Below are 21,186 nucleotides of genomic sequence, written 5' to 3' on the forward strand. Positions count from 1 at the left end.
TCCATAGCATGACAAAGCACATACACAGTGGCGTTGTTTGCATCGCAATATTCCCATTACATCCCGAGATACTGAGACGCGACGTTGACACTTGAAACAGCCGACATGCGCTGCTAGCGCACGTCCTGAGGCTCAGGCGTGAACCCCATGCTGCCCGTAATCGAGATGTGATTGACATGTGTAATCACACCTCCATACTTATCAAGAGGGGCACTTACTTGGAAATCCCAAGTTCGAGTCCCGGTCGGGGCACACATTTTCACCTGTCCCCGTCGACATATATCAACGCCCGTCGGCAGCTGGCAGTAGTAATATGATTCTAATTTTGTTTCAGAACCGTCCACAATGGCAGCTGCCGAAGAGATGCAGGAGGCTGCGGCCGCAGGCAGGGGGGACAGTGAAGAGATGCAGGAGGCTGCGGCCGCAGGCAGGGGGGACAGTGAAGAGATGCAGGAGGCTGCGGCCGCAGGCAGGGGGGACAGTGAAGAGATGCAGGAGGCTGCGGCCGCAGGCAGGGGGGACAGTGAAGAGATGCAGGCGGCTGCGGCCGCAGGCAGGGGGGACAGTGAAGAGATGCAGGAGGCTGCGGCCGCAGGCAGGGGGGACAGTGAAGAGATGCAGGAGGCTGCGGCCGCAGGCAGGGGGGACAGTGAGGACGTGACGCTGGTGGCGGGCGACACGCGTCTCCAGGCAGGCGGGAGCCCCGTGTTCGCCGCCACGTTCCAGCACGACACACTGGAGGCCAGCGGCGGAGAGGTCACGGTCCACGGCGTGGAGGGTCCAGCACTCCAGGAGCTGCCGGCCTACGTGTATTCCCTCCGGGCCCCCCGGCTGTCCAGTACGGCCGCCCTACTGGCAGCTGCGGACACCTACTGTGTCCCGGGGCTGAAGGGAGACTGTGAGCGGGAGCTGGCCGCTCAGCTGACAGTGGAGAACGCGGCAGCCACGGCGGTGCTGGCAGTCGGGCACTCGTGTCTCAGCCTCACAGAGGCCGCTGTCGCCTTCATCAAGGCCAACTTCCAGGTGTTAGCCACACAGGGCTGGGCCGATGCAGTCCTCAACCACCCTGACGAAGTGGTCGAAGTGAGTCAGCTGCTCGGTGAGCCGTCGACAGAATACAGGTAAGCACGGCGTAACATGAAACTTCCTGGCAGATTAAAACTGTGTGCCGGACCGAGACTCAAACTCGGGCAAGTGCTCTACCGACTGAGCTACCCGAGCACGACTCACGCCCCGTCCTCAGAGCTTTACTTCTGCCAGTACCTCGTCTCGTACCTTCCAAACTTTACAGAGGCTTTCCTGTGAACCTTGCAGAACTAGCACTCCTGGAAGAAAGGATATTGCGAAGATACAGTTTAGCCACAGCCTGGGGTATGTTTACGGAATGAGATCCTTTCTTTCAGGAGTGCTAGTTCAGCAAGGTTCGCAGGAGAGCTTCTGTATGGAAGGTAGGAGACGAGATACTGGCAGAAGTAAAGCTGTGAGGATGGGGTGTGAGTCGTGCTTGCGTAGCTCAGTTGGTAGAGCACTTGCCTGCACACAGTTTTAATCTACCAGGAAGTTTCGTATCAGCACACACTCCGCTGCAAAGTGAAAATCTCATTATGACAGCATAGTATCCTCACCTGTTTTTCCCACTCCTACATTTGTATGACCCCCCCATGAACCATGGACCTTGCCGTTGGTGGGGAGGCTTGTGTGCCTCAGCGATACAGATAGCCGTACCGTAGGTACAACCACAACGGATGGGTATCTGCTCAGAGGCCAGACAAACGTGTGGTTCCTGAAGAGGGGCAGCAGCCTTTTCAGTAGTTGCAAGGGCAACAGTCTAGTTGATTGACTGATCTGGCCTTGTAACAATAACCAAAACGGCCTTGCTGTGCTGGTACTGCGAATGGCTGAAAGCAAGGGGAAACTACGGCCGTAATCTTTCCCGAGGGCATGCAGCTTTACTGTATGATTAAATGATGATGGCGTCCTCTTGGGTAAAATATTCCGGAGGTAAAATAGTCCCCCATTTGGATCTCCGGGCGGGGACTACTCAAGAGGACGTCGTTATCAGGAGAAAGAAAACTGGCATTCTACGGATCGGAGTGTGGAATGTCAGATCCCTTAATCGGGCAGGTAGGTTAGAAAATTTAAAAAGGGAAATGGATAGGTTAAAGTTATAGTGGGAATTAGTGAAGTTCGGTGGCAGGAGGAACAAGACTTCTGGTCAGGTGACTACAGCGTTATAAACACAAAATCGAATAGGGGCAGTGCAGGAGTAGGTTTAATAATGAATAGGAAAATAGGAGTGCGGGTAAGCTACTACAAACAGCATAGTGAACGCATTATTGTGACCAAGATAGATACGAAGCCCACACCTACTACACTAGTACAAGTTTATATGCCAACTAGCTCTGCAGATGACGAAGAAATTGAAGAAATGTATGATGAAATAAAAGAAATTATTCAGATAGTGAAGGGAGACGAAAATTTAATAGTCATGGGTGACTGGAATTCAAGTGTAGGAAAAGGGAGAGAAGGAAACATAATAGGTGAATCTGGATTGGGGCTAAGAAATGAAAGAGGAAGCCGCCTGGTAGAATTTTGCACAGAGCACAACTTAATCATGGCTAACACTTGGTTTAAGAATCATGATAGAAGGTTGTATACATGGAAGAACCCTGGAGATACTAAAAGGTATCAGATAGATTATATAATGGTAAGACAGAGATTTAGGAACCAGGTTCTAAATTGTAAGACATTTCCAGGGGCAGATGTGGACTCTATCGGTTATGACCTGTAGATTAAAACTGAAGAAACTGCAAAAAGGTGGGAATTTAAGGAGATGGGACCTGGATAAACTGAAAGAACCAGAGGTTGTACAGAGTTTCAGAGAGAGCATAAGGGAACAATTGACAGGAATGGGGGAAAGAAATACAGTAGAAGAACAATGGGTAGCTTTGAGGGATGAAGTATTGAAGGCAGCAGAGGACCAAGTAGGTAAAAAGACGAGGGCTAGTAGAAATTCTTGGGTAACAGAAAAAATATTGAATTTAATTGATGAAAGGAGAAAATATAAAAATGCAGTAAATGAAGCAGGCAAAAAGGAATACAAACGTCTCAAAAATGAGATCGACAGGAAGTGCAAAATGGCTAAGCAGACAGGGCTAGAGGACAAATGTAAGGATGTAGAGGCTTATCTCACTAGGGGGAAGATAGATACTGCCTACAGGAAAATTAAAGAGACTTTTGGAGATAAGAGAACCACTTGTATAAACATAAAGAGCTCAGATGGAAACCCAGTTCTAAGCAAAGAGGGGAAAGCAGAAAGGTGGAAGGAATATATAGAGGGTCTATACAAGGGCGATGTACTTCAGGACAATATTATGGAAATGGAAGAGGATGTAGATGAAGATGAAATGGGAGATACGATACTGCGTGAAGAGTTTGACAGAGCACTGAAAGACCTAAGTCGAAACAAGGCCCCCGGAGTAGACAACATTCCATTGGAACTACTGACGGCCTTGGGAGAGCCAGTCCTGACAAAACTCTACCATCTGGTGAGCAAGATGTATGAAACAGGCGAAATACCCTCAGACTTCAAGAAGAATATAATAATTCCAATCCCAAAGAAAGCAGGTGTTGACAGATGTGAAAATTACCGAACAATCAGTTTAATAAGCCACAGTTGCAAAATACTAACTCGAATTCTTTACAGACGAATGGAAAAACTAGTAGAAGTCGACCTCGGGGAAGATCAGTTTGGATTCCGTAGAAATACTGGAACACGTGAGGCAATACTGACCTTACGACTTATCTTAGAAGAAAGATTAAGGAAAGACAAACCTACGTTTCTAGCATTTGTAGACTTAGAGAAAGCTTTTGACAATGTTGGCTGGAATACTCTCTTTCAAATTCTAAAGGTGGCAGGGGTAAAATACAGGGAGCGAAAGGCTATTTACAATTTGTACAGAAACCAGATGGCAGTTATATAAGAGTCGAGGGACATGAAAGGGAAGCAGTGGTTGGGAAGGGAGTAAGACAGGGTTGTAGCCTCTCCCCGATGTTATTCAATCTGTATATTGAGCAAGCAGTAAAGGAAACAAAAGAAAATTTCGAAGTAGGTATTAAAATCCATGGAGAAGAAATAAAAACTTTGAGGTTCGCTGATGACATTGTAATTCTGTCAGAGACAGCAAAGGACTTGGAAGAGCAGTAGAAAGGAATGGACAGGGTCTTGAAAGGAGGATATAAGATGAACATCAACAAAAGCAAAACAAGTATAATGGAATGTAGTCGAATTAAGTAGGGTGATGCTGAGGGAATTAGATTAGGAAATGAGACACTTAAAGTAGTAAAGGAGTTTTGCTATTTGGGGAGCAAAATAACTGATGATGGTCGAAGTAGAGAGGATATAAAATGTAGGCTGGCAATGGCAAGGAAAGCGTTTCTGAAGAAGAGAAATTTGTTAACATCGAGTATAGATTTAAGTGTCAGGAAGTCATTTCTGAAAGTATTTGTATGGAGTGTAGCCATGTATGGAAGTGAAACATGGACGGTAAATAGTTTGGACAAGAAGAGAATAGAAGCTTTTGAAATGTGGTGCTACAGAAGAATGCTGAAGATTAGATGGGTAGATCACATAACTAATGAGGAAGTTTTGAATAGGATTGGGGAGAAGAGAAGTTTGTGGCACAACTTGACCAGAAGAAGGGATCGGTTGGTAGGACATGTTCTGAGGCATCAAGGGATCACCAATTTAGTATTGGAGGGCAGAGTGGAGGGTAAAAATTGTAGGGGGAGACAAAGAGATGAATACAGTAAGCAGATTCAGAAAGATGTAGGTTGCAGTAGGTACGGGGAGATGAAGAAGCTTGCACAGGATAGAGTAGCATGGAGAGCTGCATCAAACCAGTCTCAGGACTGAAGACCACAACAACAACAACAACATTTGTATGTGTTTATTTTCTTAGGAAACGTGTGTGTGTGTGTGTGTGTGTGTGTGTGTGTGTGTGTGTGTGTGTTTTATTGTAAATACAAACCTGCGAATGTGAACTGGCAGCCTAAATGTGCCGTTAAATCAAAGCCACTTCACTTGCACGAAACTGAAGAGAATGCTGTGTTTCTGAAAACGGATCTTATTCATAAGCAAATAAATAAGCAAACCAATAGAAGTCACGCTCAGTAGACTTGATCAGTGTGAAGTGTTCAAGAAAAAAAACGAAACTGTATAAAAAAAAGTAATGTCGACCTGTATAACACTGCAACCTGAAACACACGAAAATTTCTCCACTGACACACGGCTTTGGTAAAATAAAGAAACTGACAGAACCTACATTACGCAAAGGAAACGAAACAATCACATATTATGAATCTCACCTGCAAAATGAAGTACTGGCGTAAACAGCAACACAGCAAGACTCAGCAACAACTGAAAAAATCCTGCTTAAAACTAACTATAGTTGGCACAGGGAAATTGGGTTGATAATCTTGACAGAGTGAGCCAATGAAACACATGATTTAACAATGAAATGAATGCCCCTTGCTCCATAGAGGCGTTGATATGTCAACGGGTACAGTTTAAAATGTGTTTCCCAGAGGGACTCGAACCCGGGATCCCCTGCTTACATGGCAGACGCTCTATCCGTCTGAGCCATCGAAGACACAGAGGACAGTGCGACTGCAGGGACTTATCTCTGGCACGCCTCCCGTGAGACCCACATTCCCAACTTATCGTCCCGCACTATATTCATAGTGCCCCTGCCCATTATACTCATTACTCGCGGCTTGTTGCCGATTCCCGTAAGATTTCGGGCACTGTTTGTGCATCCGCACAGAAGAAGATGGTCAAATGGCCTGTGAGCCTTAACTGTATATGACTTAACCTTTAAGTACAGATATTTCAGTTAGGAGAGAACCTGTCAAAGAAACCAGTTATAACCTCTAATATGAAAATTCATTTACTATCTTCCATGGTACCGTAAATTAAGTCAGAAGATCAATCAATAAAATAATTATCAAAAACTAGACTGTGACGATGGGGAAGTGTACCAACAACTCAAGCCTCGAAAAATAAGAATAAACCTTTTATCTCATCAAATAATACCTTGTTCTTCGTTTCAAAACATTTTTTTTATGTCCGTATGCTATCCAGCCTTTGTTCTGAGTCATCATTCCTCCTCGTAATATATCTCCAATTCACACAGGTCCAAAAGCGTGTCCATGCATTACACTGCACACTCGACGAACCCCGCAGCTATCCACTACTGACTTTCAAAGATTCTACGACTCCACTGTGCTGCCATCGCAGACACAGATACCGTTGCCTAACAACTACACTACTGGCCATTAAAATTGCTACACCAAGAATAAATGCAGATGTTAAACGGGTATTCATTGGACAAATATATTATACTACAACTGACATGTGATTGCATTTTCACGCAATTTGGGTGCATAGATCCTGCGAAATCAGTACCCAGAACAACCACCTCTGGCCGTAATAACGGCCTTGATACGCCTGAGCATTGAATCAAACAGAGTTTGGATGGCGTGTACAGGTACAGCTGCCCATGCAGCTTCCACACGATACCACAGTTCATCAAGAGTAGTGGCTGGCGTATTGTGTCGAGACAGTTGAACGGCCACCATTGACCAGACGATTTTCAGTTGGTGAGAAATCTGGAGAATGTGCTGGCCAGGGCAGCAGTCGAACATTTTCTGTATCGAGAAAGGCCCGTACAGAACCCGCAACATGCGGTCGTGTATTATCCTGCTGAAATGTAGGGTTTCGCAGGAATCGAATGAAGGGTAGAGCCACGGGTCGTAACACATCTGAAATGTAACGTCCACTGTTCAAAGTGCCGTCAATGCGAACAAGAGGTGACCGAGACGTGTAACCAATGGCACCCCATACCATCACGCCGGGTGATACGCCACTATAGCGATGACGAATACACCCTTCCAATGTGCGTTCACCGCGATGTCGCCAAACACAGATGCGACCATCATGATGCTGTAAACAGAACCTGGATTCATCCGAAAAAATGACGTTTTGCCATTCGTGCCCCCAGGTTCGTCGTTGAGTACACCATCGCAGGCGCTCCTGTCTGTGATGCAGCGTCAAGGGTAACCGCAGCCATTGTCTCCGAGCTGATAGTCCATGCTGCTGCAAACGTCGTCGAACTGTTCGTGCAGATGGTTCTTGTCTTGCTAACGTCCCCGTATGTTGACTCAGGGATCGAGACGTGGCTGCACGATCCGTTACAGCCATGGGGATGATATGCCTGTCATCTTGACTTCTAGTGCTACGTGGCCGTTGGGACCCACCACGGCGTTCCGTATTACCCTCCTGAACCCACCGATTCCATATTCTACTAACAGTCATTGGGTCTAGACCAACGCGAGCAGCAATGTCGCGATACGATAAACCGCAATCGCGATAGGCTACAATCCGATTTTTATCAAAGTCGGAAACGTGATGGTACGCATTTCTCCTCCTTTTACGAGGCGTCACGACAACGTTTCACCAGGCAACGCCGTTAAACTGTTGTTTGTGTATGAGAAATCGGTTGGAAACTTTCCTCATGTTAGCACGTTGTAGGTGTCGCCACCGGCGCCAACCTTGTGTGAATGCTCTGAAAAGCTAATCATTTGCATGTCACAGTATCATCTTCCTGTCGGTTAAATTTCGCGTCTGTAGCGCGTCATCTTCGTGGTGTAGCAATTTTAATGGCCAGTAGTGTACTTCTCTGAGCATATTTCTTCAAATACAACATTTTCCTTTACGAATATTCACACATTCAATAACGCCATCAAAAAATAGCCACCTTGCACCATTCTCCAAGGTGATTAGAAGAAACCGTAATTTTACGTAAGAAAATAAGACTGAAAATTAGATTTACTAGAACAACTTCAAATTTATAAACATCCTGTTAGAGAGACGGTAACATTTTGAACTATCAGTTGTAATACGCGAGTGAGCACTCCCTTGCTGGCTTTAAAATACCGCTCGCGGACACGCAAGACGTGTTTACCGATCTCCGCTAACATCGGCGAATGTGTGCCGTTTTCTTCAAAATATTTTTTTCTCTATTGTTGAGCTACTGACATTTCATATCACTGGGTTTCGTTTTTCATGGCTTTTTCATCACATGTTCCTACAGTTGGCATTCCGAAAAGAAAAACTGAATTAGTACAGTTAAGCAGAAGATTCTCATTTTTTTATGTTGTACCTTTATCCATTTTATTCTTTCCTCCACTTTTCCGAAACAGAAGCAATTTTTTCTAATAGAATTCTTATCTTCTACACATTACATTTACGTGCAGTCTCACTCTGCTGCATACATGTTTCACAGATAATTTTGTATTTAATGCATACCTCTAAGAGTATTGCTTATCACTAGTCTTCTATAAGAGAATGTCATTTTGCTTTAATGTAAAATTACGTTAATTGCTACCAGCAAGACGCAGTATATACCGCCTGCTGTATTCCAATTTTTCCTTATTGCTTAAGCTTCCGTAGTGTTAAGCGCAAGTTTCTCTTTTTAGTGACGTTGTCTTAGATCCTTACCCATGTATTTGTATCAGTCGTGCTTTGTAAATTGAACTCTCTGAACTCTCTTTTGCACGCTGAATTTTCATACAGTATTACTGTGTCAGCAAATGTGTTAGAGATTTTATGCGTGATGTATATCTGTAAATTTATTGCTTGTTAGTAGCCTGGTAGTGGAAATTTTCATTCTTACTTTAATGTAAAATGCTGTTACTGAACGCAGTCCAGGCGTACTTCTTACGCACATGTATTTAGCACCCTCCGCATCCCAAATTTTCCTCATCGATTGAGCCTGTACTTGTGAACAGTTGACCTTTCTCTGACATGCTGAATACCTAGGTTACCAAATATTTTATCCTTTGGACTCACGTTATAATTTTATATAGACAAGAGCCTTTGCCAATGGGCCAATACATTTGTGCATTTATTCTGACATACGCTGAATTTATTCTGGCTGCTGTCCTTAAGCCATGGTATGTGATGTTTCTCGTTTTCACATCAATTATGTATTAGGCAATAGCCGCTCAGCTTCAGCTAATGTAATTTACCACCCTGTGGTGTAACTATTGAGTACACTTACCTTACAAATATTTTGTTAGATACGTAAAAATAGATTGTAACCGTTTGTATACGTTTATAGGACCGACTCCTTCTGAAGAAGATATTTTAGAAGTATCAAAACCTGGATCAAGGGCTAAATAAACCTTTGGTTTGAAACTCGGTGGCTGATTTTTTTCCCACCTCTTCTCTACTTAATGATGTACATCAGATTCTTGTTGTTACAGATGACATAAGATCATTCTCTGCCCAATACTTCACACCCTTTTGGTGCATTCTTCACACCCTGCTCTCCCAAACTTAAATTGATTTCCTTTTAAAATGCTACAGATGCGTAAAATTTCAATAATAATAAAAATAAAATATTTAACTGTTCCAGTATAAGCACAATTTTACATCATACATTAATACAATGCTTTTTTGTTGTATGCTTAACATCAATTCCTCTTAGAATTCAGCATTCACGCCGCCTGTATGAACATTAATAGGAAGCTCAGAAAACAGCTTACACTCCACAGTATCATAAATTGCAAACATTCTTCATCACACAAACACACCACCACCACCACCACCACCACCATTATGTCGTAGGGATGGTAGAAGATCGAAAAAGTAAATGTAATTGGCCACACTAGATTTAGTCGTGCTCAGTGAAGTGAAAGACGAATAACGGAATATATGAACAGGATGAGAGAGTTGTATCATGAAAGGTTAGGTATGAATAGGAAGATAGGGCAAACAGTGAGTTATTGTGAATAGTCCAGTGATTTGTCATCACAATCTCCAAACCGATGTCAACAATAATGCAGCATCACGTGCGGAAAGTTTAGTGACAGGACGAGTATATGACAACAATGAACAGCTAACTTCGTATATAAAAAGCGATGAATATATAATAATCACGCGGTATTGGAATGCTGTAGTAAGGGAAAGTTTGAACACAGAGTAACGAAACAATATGGGGTCGCGGGAATGAGAGAGGAGCAAGCGTGCTAGAATTCCGCGTTATATTTCCGCTAGTAACAAGAAATGCACTGCTCAGGAATAAAATCAGAAGCCTTTTCCACCTCGCCATCTCAGGGTGTGGATCACCCCCGTCGCACTGGCGTCGTTTGGCGTAGCAACCAGTCTCAGCAACGACACACAGTATGCATACCAGATTCTCCACCCACTGTAGATGATGTTTCTGGCTGTTTCAGCAACAGATTTAGACTGGCGAATTCCCCTCCTGAATTTCTGGGACGGTGAGTGTTCAGTCTCTTTACTGTAGCGTGTGATTTGTACCCACCGTCCTTAGTTATTTGTCGCATGTATTCCAATCTCTATCTTGTTGTTCTCGTTAACATCTCCCTGTCGTACCATTCCATTGCAATCTCTCTCTCCCTATTGTGTTTCCTTCATTCCATTGAAATCTCCGTCCTTCCCTGTTGTTTTTACCCTCCACAGCTCCCTGAAGTACCATACAATTCCAATCTGTCTTCCCCTGTTTATTATCCTTTACAGCTTTCTGTAGTACAGTGCAAGTTATTCGCTGATGTCTTTGCACAAGTCCTACCATCCTATTCCTTTTTCATGTCACTGTTTTCCACATATTGCTGTTCTCAGCTATTCTGCAGAGAACTTACAGTTCCTCTCTTACGAATTCACCTAATTTTCAAAGTCCTTCTATAGCACCCCATTTTGAATGCACTCATTCTCTTCTTTCCATGTTTTCCCCACAATTCGTGATTCATTTTCATACAATACTGTGTTCCAAACGAACATTCTCAGATATTTCTTCCCCAAATTAAGACTTAGAGGCCTTGTTTTTCGATGAATGCCCTATTTTCCTGTGCTACATTACTGTTTGTAGCAACTTCGCTTCGTCTCTTATGTCTGTTTGCTTCCAGTGTAGTAGGATCCCCTCAATTCGTCTACTTTGTGGCCCCTAATTTTAATGTTAAATTTGCCACCAATGTTATTTCTCCTACTGCCAATACTTCACTTTTCCTTTCGTTTATAAATCCTAATCCTGTGCTCATTAAAGTGTTCATTCCACTTAACAGCTCTTATAATTCTTTCGCTCTTTTGTGCTACACAGCAATGGCATCAGCGAATCGTATCAGCGGAAACCTTTCCCTTAGGATTACAATTCCATTCCTGGAACTTTCTTCTGTTCCACCATCGATCTTTGATGTACACCTTAAACAACTGGGAAGAACCACTGCATCCCTGTCCTGCACTTTTTTAATCACGGTACTTCTTTCTTCCGTTCTTATTTTTCCTTGTTGATTATAGAGCATACAATATTGTATACTGCCTGACTTTCCATATATCTTATAATTAGGTTTTTTTTTGAGAATGTCATATTTGTTGCACCATTTTACATTCTCAAAGGCTTTTTAAATGTCGACAAATAAAATGAAGGTTCCTTGCTTTTTAACTCTTGTCTCCATGTCGTATCTACCTCTCTGGGTGTTTTACCTTTCCTAAACCCAAACTCGTTATCCTCTACTAGATTTTTAGCTTTCTTGTCCATTCTTCTGTATATTGTTGTCAGTAATTCCTATACATGAGCTGTTTAGCTCATTGTGCCAAACATGTCGCTTCTGGAGCGTCTGGATGATATTTTTCTGAAAGTTATGTTTCCTATTCGTCTTCCATTTCTCTGTCTATCATGTCATCCAATAGTTTCTCCCCCCTCATAGAGGTGTCCAGTGTACTATCTCCATCCATCCTTTCTCTTCTCTGCGTATACTAATGGAATTCCTTTCTATTATTAGTTTGTTGAAAACCTCACTTTTAATTTAACAAAAGGTTGTTTCGAATTTGCTTTGTGCTGAAACTGCCCTTCCTACTTATTTTTCGATTTCATCTAATTTTTCTATCATCTAGTTGGCTTTATTTGTCGTGACCTACCTATAGATTTCATTCCTTAGCGGGTTATACCACTGTTTTCTTGTCTTTTCGTGAATATTGTTATATTTTCTTATTTTGTCGATCAATTTCAGTGGACTTCACATTCGCCAGCATTTTTTCAGTTCCTTTTCTTGTACCTGCCATCTCCTGTGATTTCTCCTTTTAGAGAAGTCCACTCTTGTTCGATTGAATTTCTAGTTTCGGTATTCGTTGTCGCATTATCTTAAGTTTCATTGAACTTCCGATTCGCGTTTTACTCCTCACTACTGTAGAGTCCCATTCATTTGCAAACTGAATCCTCTTGACGGTTTCCTTAAGCTTCAGTTCACTCATTATCACAATAAAAATGTCATCAGAGTCTACATCTCCTCCCATATATTCCTCACAATTCAGTATCTGATTTCAGAATCTGTCTGGCCATGATGCAATCCAACAAGTATTCTCCTCCGTCTCCAGGCCTTTGCCAAGTATACCTCCAACTCTACGAACAGCCCAAAACACTGAGGCACTGAACAGCTCATATGGATGTCCCAGTGTAGAGAAAGTAAACTTCCGGTACCTGCACCATCCTGAAAATCTGTTGGAATGGAGCAGTGGGGGGGGGGGGGGGGGGGGGGCTCGCACACCGACTGGTGTGGCGAGAATGAGCTGCTAATTTTAATTAGTAGTTAGTAATTAGCAGAGTAGGCCCCAGAAAATGCACTTCAGTGATGAGAGTATGTGGTAAGTTATCATAATTAAATTTGACTGATCGCTGCCATTGCTGTTACTGTACAATATCATTATGACACACAAAAAGAAAATGGCGTATGGCATCGTTGGCCAGTTTACCCCCTCAAGGGAATTTCGGCCGCCAAGTGCAAGTCTTATTTCATTCGACGCGACATTGGGCGACTTGCGCACCGGTGATGAGTATGAAATGATAACAGAACAGCCAGTCCACGAGTGGAGAAAATCTCCAACCCGGCCAAGAATCCAACCCGGGCCTACTTAAATGGGAGGTAAGCACAGTACCACCCATCTAAGCAGGCGAGCTGACACACAAAAATCTCTGTATCTATGAATATAATATGAGTGAGTCACAGACGTGGTAGTAGCACTGTGTAGGGGGGTATGAACTGTAATAACGTAGGCTCAGTCATGGGTCTAGTGGGTGGTAGACTTAGATTTATTGGTAGAACACTAGGGAAATGAAATCAGTCTACAAAGGCGATTCCTTGCAATCACTTGCGTAGCCCATCCTACAATATGGCTCAAGTATGCAGGACCCATACTAATACGGCTAACGGGAGGTGTTGAATGTATACAGAGCACGGTAGCATGAAAGGTCACAGGTCTGTTTCATCTATGGGGAAGTGTGAAACTAAATTGGCAGACTGCTGAGGATAGTTTGTCTCTTTCCTGAGCAAACCTACTTACAGAGTTTATAGATCCGGCTTTATACTATAATACTGAGAATATACTCCAGTCTCTTGTGTACCACTGCAGTAGGGATCTTGAAGGAAAGATTAATCACCACACACACACACACACACACACACATACACACACACACACACACACACACACACACACACACTTAAAAATGACTTTTCAAACTCCAAACGTGAAGTAAACGGGAAAAACCATAAATGGTATACTGGGATGTACCCTCTGCCATGCGCTCCACACTGATTTGCAAGGTATACATGTAGACGTAGGTGAAGCATACCAAAGCTTCTGATTCCACATGTTAGGGACTGACTCACTCACAGTTCTATGCTGTTTCAACTGGACTTTCACACTGGTCTGCTTTCTGTGGTCTACAATGAAATACCATCATAGTCAGCAGGCCCAGACCTAGGGGGAAAGGGTGGGCAAGCCAGAGAATCTGCCCCAGGCGGCAATTTCATAGGGCGCCAAATTCATAATTTTGAAGAAAAGAAAGCCTTGTTTCACAAACCACCTGGCAGCCAGCTCATGTTGGTCTATCGATTATTTGTATGATTTTAAAACATATCGCTGTTGGTTTTCGAACACATTCTAAGTTGATTACTGAACGAATAATAAGTTGATTTTTGAATGCGTGCATAGTGTACATGATTCTCTGCCAGGGGAATCCCAGTCGCATACAGAACTAAGAAAACTGTCCCGCATACAAAAGTGGACGGTGCTACACGAGCTGAGCCGGATAAACCCGAACGGTTAAATGCCAGTCGCGGTTTATGTGGGTGACTGACTTACGAATGATCGGCTTTGTTGTAATTACTTGCAAAATCCATAAATTCAGACTACCGGAGTGGAGATGAACGACTAATGGGAATTACAAGTAAGAAAGGTTACATATTAATCCTCAGTGTTCCCAAGAAAATGAAATTTTGTAAGAAAATTTTTACCAGGTCGCTACACCACTAAGGGCCGCTTGAAGAGTCCCCGGTTAGCGTCCGCTTAAGTTCTGTTCTCGAAATAGTGCGGAAAACTCGTTGTACGAACACGTAATAACACCTAACTGGAGAATAAACGTAGGATAACTGAACTGGTGATTCTGGCAGGATTGGTGAAGTTCACCGGAGAATACGTTTTGATGGTGGTAGCAATAGTTATCGAATTACTGACAAGATTGTTTGTCAGAACGAGAAAGGGGAAGAAATGGGGACATCACACACATTATATGGAAGAATATAACGATTCAAAATTAATGTAAAAATTCGGTACAACTACTTTTCGATCTCATGCTTGAGAAACAGGAGCGTTTGAACGAAATGTGAAACTGTTTCCTAACTTAAAACTTTTTGCCTGTAGTAGTCCTATTAGGCATTTAGTATTTTGGAACAATGTCTTGAAAGGAGGATATAAGACGAACATCAACAAAACCAAAACTATTATAATGGAATATAGTTGAATCAAATCAGGTCATGTTGAGGAACTAGATTAGGAGATGACACTTAAAGTAGTAGATGAGTTTTGCTATTTGGGGAGCAAAATAACTGATGATGGTCGAAGTACAGAGGATGTAAAATGTAGGCTGGCAATGGCAAGGAAAGCTTTTTTGAAAAAGAGAAATTTATTAACATTGAGTATAGATTTAAGTGCCAGGAAGTGTTTTCTGAAAGTATTTGTATGGAGTGTAGCCATGATGGAAGTGAAACATGGACGATAAATAGTTTGGAAAGGAAGAGAATAGAAGCTTTCGAAATGCAGTGCTACAGAAGAATGCTGAAGATTAGATGGGTAGATCACATAACTAATGAGGAAGTATTGAATAGAATTGGGAGAAGAGGAGTTTGTGGCACAACTTGACGAGAAGAAGGGATCTATTAGGACACCTTCTGAGGCATCAAGGGATCACCAATTTAGTATCGGAGGGCAGTGTGGAGGGTATAAATGGTAGGAGACAGAGAGATGAATACACTAAGTAGATTTGGATGTAGATTGCAGTAGGTACTGGGAGGTGAAGAAGCTTGCACAGGATAGAGTAGCATGGAGAGCTGTATCAAACCAGTCTCAGAACTGAAGAGGACGACAACAACAACAATATTGGTACTTTGTGAACTATATTCTGTCATGATATTTATGTAAATGAGTTATTTATGTAAATTAGTTGTACAAAAATTACTATTTGTGCCAAACCAGTCTCACGTATTTGGCGTGTATTACAATTGCTGCAATATTTGAAATGTCTGTTTCGTTTTATCTAGCATACAGTGCCAAAATATATGTACTCATATCGAGAAACAATATCAGTCTTTCGTACTATTCATATCAACAGCTTTTTTAGTATTAGATAACGACATTTTGATTTACCACATAGCAAACCTTTGCCGAAATTTGATGAGGTAATAGATCCTTTCGTAGAAAGGAAAGCATGCCGTGTAAAGCTGCAGCAAGATGAGAGAGAGTAAAAGGTGTTGGGACCTACAGATTGAAAAAATGTGTACTGTCTTGCTTGTCTCTCGTCTTTACTGGTTTTACATTTCCCGTATTTATTTTTGTCACACAAAACAGAGAGTTGTTAGATAATAGGTAACAAAGAGTGCAAATTTCTCTGAAGAGTTCGTATTCTCCCGGTTACAGATAACCTCATCCAGTGTTACTTTTGAGTTTTTTAAGGAGGGCACGACATCAAACCTGCCGACAGGGAGCTGGAGAGGCTCCATACGACATTTTAATTTCCACTGTCCTGAATAGATGTCTGATGGATTTCATTATAAAATATACACGTCTGAACTCCGCTGAGTGAATACAGTGACGTGCGATAGAAGAATGCTGTGTGAAGAGGCGTGGCATTACACTTTGGCATACTTGAAACCAAATAACATATTTTACATTTCCTCGAACATATGTGTTTGATATATAAAAGCTCTTCAGAAAGGTGTGCGCTACAAAATGAACATATTTTTTAAAAATTGATTTTTTAATGTTTGACGCCCCGTCTCAAACGCTTGGTGGGATGGGGGCGATGGCAACTATAAAGTTTCAAGCTTTTGCCCCAGTTCCGAAATGTCATAGATCCGGGGCTAATTGCTAGTACCCTAAATCAGACTGGTTTCACGTGAGCCAGTGTACACACCAGAAACAGCCAATGGGGCACAACCTCCACCATGGCCACACCTAGTAAAGCACTCTGGCGATCAGAACAACGTCCAGGTCATAAAACTGTGTATAGTCGTTAATAATTCACGTTTTCAATCTCGTCATTGCATAGAAAAGGATAGGGAATGTAAAATGTAAATCTTCAGAAAGTTGAGATTCATCTTGAGTATATGACACATCTTTGCAGAGATCTATTTTCAGTTGGCAGAGTAGCACCACTATCTGTGTCCATTTAACATTTCTCGAAAATAAAGTATCTGGAAGCGAATATTAGGTTGATTAGCTGTAATAACTTCATTGACAGAATAAAAAAAGTACATTGTTCCTGTCCACTTGATGTTTGTAGAAATATTGCCATGTTTTATGTAATAGCGCATGCAAGTCACAGTCTGCGGTATCAGAAAATAGCTGTTATGTGCTAGAGTGATTATAGTGATCTTGTAATACGAAAGTGATGCTATGGATTTCTCAGTACTTGCATCAGTGGTATGAGGTAGACGTTGTGTTCACAAAGCTGATGTCTGCTTAGAGGAAGATTAGATATATAATGATAATCTAGCAAAGTGCATGAAGCATAAATTTAGTCTGAGACCGCAAGTTTTGCAGTACCCAGCAGACATGTGGTGCACACAAGAATTTAATTACAGGTTTGAGTTTTGTTTGTTTTCGTGTGTGCGTTTGTTTGTTTTCGTGTGTGCGTTTGTTTGTTTTCGTGTGTGCGTTTGTTTGTTTTCGTGTGTGCGTTTGTTTGTTTTCGTGTGTGCGTTTGTTTGTTTTCGTGTGTGCGTTTGTTTGTTTTCGCGCACGCGCGCGCTTGTGTGTGTGTGTGTGTGTGTGTGTGTGTGTGTGTGTGTGTGTGTTTGTTTTCGTGTGTGCTTGTGTGTGTGTGTGTGTTTGTTTTCGTGTGTGCTTGTGTGTGTGTGTGTGTTTGTTTTCGTGTGTGTGTGTGTGTGTGTGTGTTTGTTTTCGTGTGTGTGTGTGTGTGTGTGTGTGTTTGTTTTCGTGTGTGTGTTGGTGTTTTTCCTAATGTTTCGACAAATTCATGTTTTGTGTGAAGGAGAAACTTTTTCTATTGCTATGGGGAGGCTATGTTACGAAATTTGGCAATAACTGGACTGAAATCTTTTGGCTCCTTCTAAGGAAAATGTTTAAATACATGGAGAGGTGATTTGTTTGGCGTGTTACCGACAATAGTTTTAGGAGGATTGCTGCACACACAGATAACTAGTATCTGTAGTATGAAGCATCTGTTTCAGTAGAGGTCAACGACTGGTTAGCAATAGCACTTTAAGGTCGAATAAACTGACTTCCAGATAACAAGGAGAAGCACAGTTTCTTGAGAGACTGAACAAGGGAATTTTTAATGGAAAAGGGATGAAGACTTTGATCGTAGGGTAGAACAGAATCTCTGTACCTTAATATAAACGGTGTTGGACACTCTTTTCTACTGTCTAAGTTGATTATATCTGCATTCAGAACTGTTCGAGTTTGTGTGTAATGGGTTTCTTCATTAGGTGAGTGTTTTTGTAGTAAACTCTGGGAATATTTCTGTTTGTTGCAGACGTCTTCCTGGAAAGGAGTGTGGCAGGAGGCTGATCGAGGCAGCTAAGGAGGGGGCAGTGGAGGAGCTGAGGGCGCTTCTGGCGGCAGGTGCGAATTTGGAGGCGAGGGACGAGGACATGTGGACTGCCCTGCACTGGGCGGCAGTGAGGGGACACGAGAATGTGGTGAGGTGTCTGGTGGAGGGTGGGGCAGACGTCGAAAGCAGAGACAGCAGGGGGAACACACCCATGCACTGGGCTGCACACCGCGGCCACGCAGCTGTGGTGCGGCTACTGGCCGTCTCCTCTGGTGACCCCGACGCCAAGGACAAGTACCGGTTGACACCGTTGCACTATGCAGCGAGGCAGGGCCACGCAGAGGTGGCGGCTGTGCTGCTCGATGTGGGGGTCGACAGAGGGCCCTGGGATGATTACGGACACTTACCTCCGGACCTAGCCATGCAAAACAGAGCGCAGCAGCTTGCAGATATGCTATCATGAAGCATGCAGTCCAAAAAATTCTTTTGGTGTAACATTTAAACACATCTCTACATTTATTTTGTATAATTTTTCAATAAAGAATGTAAAAAATTAATTCTCCGGTCACTCATTTACATCCACATTTAAGTAGTACATGAAGGTACTGTATTAGCATTGTGTGAGAACTGAGGTTCTGGAAAACGAATTGAGAATACAAGACACTACCTCTGTTCATAAGAAAAAAACTCAAATGCATTTCTAGGCTAAGCTTTGCAGACGTCAACAAGTACTGAAAAATAAATACTTCACTGCAAATGAAGATAACTACTGCATGGTATGTGGTAACTGAAAAGTACAGGCTGTTTCAAAAAGGGGTTTACAACTTTAAAAAACTCATATAAATTTATTGAAAGAAGATGCAGAGCAGAGTTTAGTGTTACTTTGTAGGAGAACACATTAAGTTTTCTTAACCTTAAACTAACATCCCTTTGGAAGTCAATTTCTTCCCAAACTCGCTGTTGCATTGCAGGTGTAACTTGATCAGTGGCGGCCTAAATTTTTGCTCCAAGTCCAGGTAGAGAAGCCAGCACAGGTAGTACAAACACGATAACCTTCATGAATCCCCACAAAAATGTCGAGTGGTATGAGGTCTGGGGGACGTGGTGGGCCATGCATTTGGCGAATCGCGACCAATCCATTGACTTGGAAGGCGGTCACTGGGAAAATTCCGGACATCAGCCAGGTTGTGGGGTGTTGCACCATCTTGTAGACTTACTAGGAGGATCTTTTGCGGACATGAAAAGGAAATAATGGTCGAGGAAATAACGCTCGCCGACTTCGATTATTCAAACCAAAACACACAGCTAACACTCTCTGGTCCAACAAAGGCAGCCATCTTTAACGCAACTGCCTCTACTGCTCCGTACAGTGCGATTCGACACTAGCGAGCTACGAGAGACAAAACTCGATGTATTTCCCTACCAATTGACACTACAATCACCTCTGTAGGTACTATGAATTAATATGAATTTTCAAAGTTGTAGAGACCTTTCTGAAACAGCATGTATATCAGGCTGGCTTATATCCTGCTACAATATGTGATCAAAAGTATCCGGACACCTGGCTGAAAATGACTTACAAGTTCGTGGCGCCCTACATCGGTAACACTGGAATTCAGTATGGTGTTGTCCCACCCTTAGCCTTGACAACAGCTTCCATTCTCGCAGGCATACTTCAATCAGCTGCTGGAAGGTTTCTTGGGGAATGGCAGCCCATTCTTCACGTAGTGCTGCACAGAGGAGAGGTATCGATGTCGGTCGGTGAGGCCTGGCATGAAGTCGGCGTTCCAAAACATCCCGAAGGTGTTCTGTAGGATTGAGGTCAGGACTCTGTGCAGGCCAGACCATGGATTATGCCAGGCCGTGCATTATGAATGGGTGCTTGATCGTGTTGAAAGATGCAATCTCCATCCCCGAATTGATCTTCAACAGTGGGAAGCAAGAAGGTGCTTAAAACATGAATGGGCCTATACTGTAAATAGTGCCACGCAAAACAAGGGCTGCAAGCCCCCTCCATGAAAAATACCATCACACCATAACACCACCGACTCCTAATTTTACTGTTGGCACTACACACCCACACCCACACCCTGCCATCGGATCGCCACATTGTGTACCGCGATTCGTCACGCCACACAACGTTTTTACACTGTTCAGTCGTCCAGTTTTTACGCTCCTTACACCAAGTGAATCGTCGTTTGGCATTTACCGGCGTAATGGGTGGTTTATGACCAGCCGCTCGACCATAAAATCCAAGATTTCTCATCTCATGCCTAACTGTCATAGTACTTGCAGTGGATCCTGATGCTGTTTGTAATTCCTGTGTGATGGTCTGGGTAGATGTCTGCCTATTGCACATTACGACCCTCTTCAACTGTCGGCGGTCGCTGTCAGTCAACAGACGAGGTCGACCTGTACACCTTTGTGCTGTACGTGTCCCTTCAAGTTTCCACTTCACTATCACATAGGAAACAGTGGATCTAGGGATGTTCATGATTGTGAGAATCTCGCGTACAAACGTATGACACAAGTGACACCCAGTCACCTGACCACATTCGAAGTCCGTGAGTTCTTCCCCCATTCTGCTCTCTTACGATGTCTAATGACTACTGAGGTCCCTGATATGGAGTACCTGGCAGTAGGTGGCAGCACAATGTACTTAATATGAAAACATCTGTTTTTGGTGGTGTCCGGATACTTTTGATCATTTTGTGTACGTGAAACCACTGATTATCGCACCACACCCAGATTAATGAGGAATGATCTCTAGGGATAGAATTTTCCACACTGATTTCAGACTGCATTTACTTGTACATCCGCAGCAAACATGGTGCAGTACTACTTGTCTAGTATTATAATCTGACATTAGTAGTAATATTCACAATGAATTATGCGCTTATCATCTGGAATCGGGTTATCAGTTGACATTCCAATTGAGTGGTTCCCAGAGAGCTGTAATGCTGCTGATATGAAATGTGCTGGCAGATAACGTGTATCTTAGCTCTGATACTGCAGGATGCGACAGCAAATTGTCACT

The 21,186-nt window shown here is 42.9% G+C and overlaps 1 protein-coding gene across 1 annotated transcript; it reads left to right on the forward strand.

Moving 5' to 3' along the window:
* The first annotated feature begins 489 nt into the window (after positions 1-489).
* Positions 490-18,612, forward strand: LOC126108239 (ankyrin homolog). Its single transcript, XM_049913469.1, has 2 exons — positions 490-1,121; positions 18,132-18,612. Exons 1-2 carry the CDS (start codon positions 490-492, stop codon positions 18,610-18,612), a joined length of 1,113 nt encoding a protein of 370 aa, XP_049769426.1.
* The last annotated feature ends 2,574 nt before the right edge of the window (positions 18,613-21,186 follow it).

This window comes from Schistocerca cancellata, chromosome 11 (genome assembly GCF_023864275.1).
Source record: "Schistocerca cancellata isolate TAMUIC-IGC-003103 chromosome 11, iqSchCanc2.1, whole genome shotgun sequence".
NCBI lineage: Eukaryota > Metazoa > Arthropoda > Insecta > Orthoptera > Acrididae > Schistocerca > Schistocerca cancellata.

What these genes read in the sequence shown, in the direction of transcription:
- LOC126108239 (XM_049913469.1), top strand. Translation starts at nt 490, where the DNA reads ATGCAGGAGGCTGCGGCCGCAGGCAGGGGGGACAGTGAAGAGATGCAG. An exon ending in GAGCCGTCGACAGAATACAG is followed by an intron (nt 1,122 to 18,131) that starts GTAAGCACGGCG and finishes TGTTTGTTGCAG; the next exon opens with ACGTCTTCCTGGAAAGGAGT.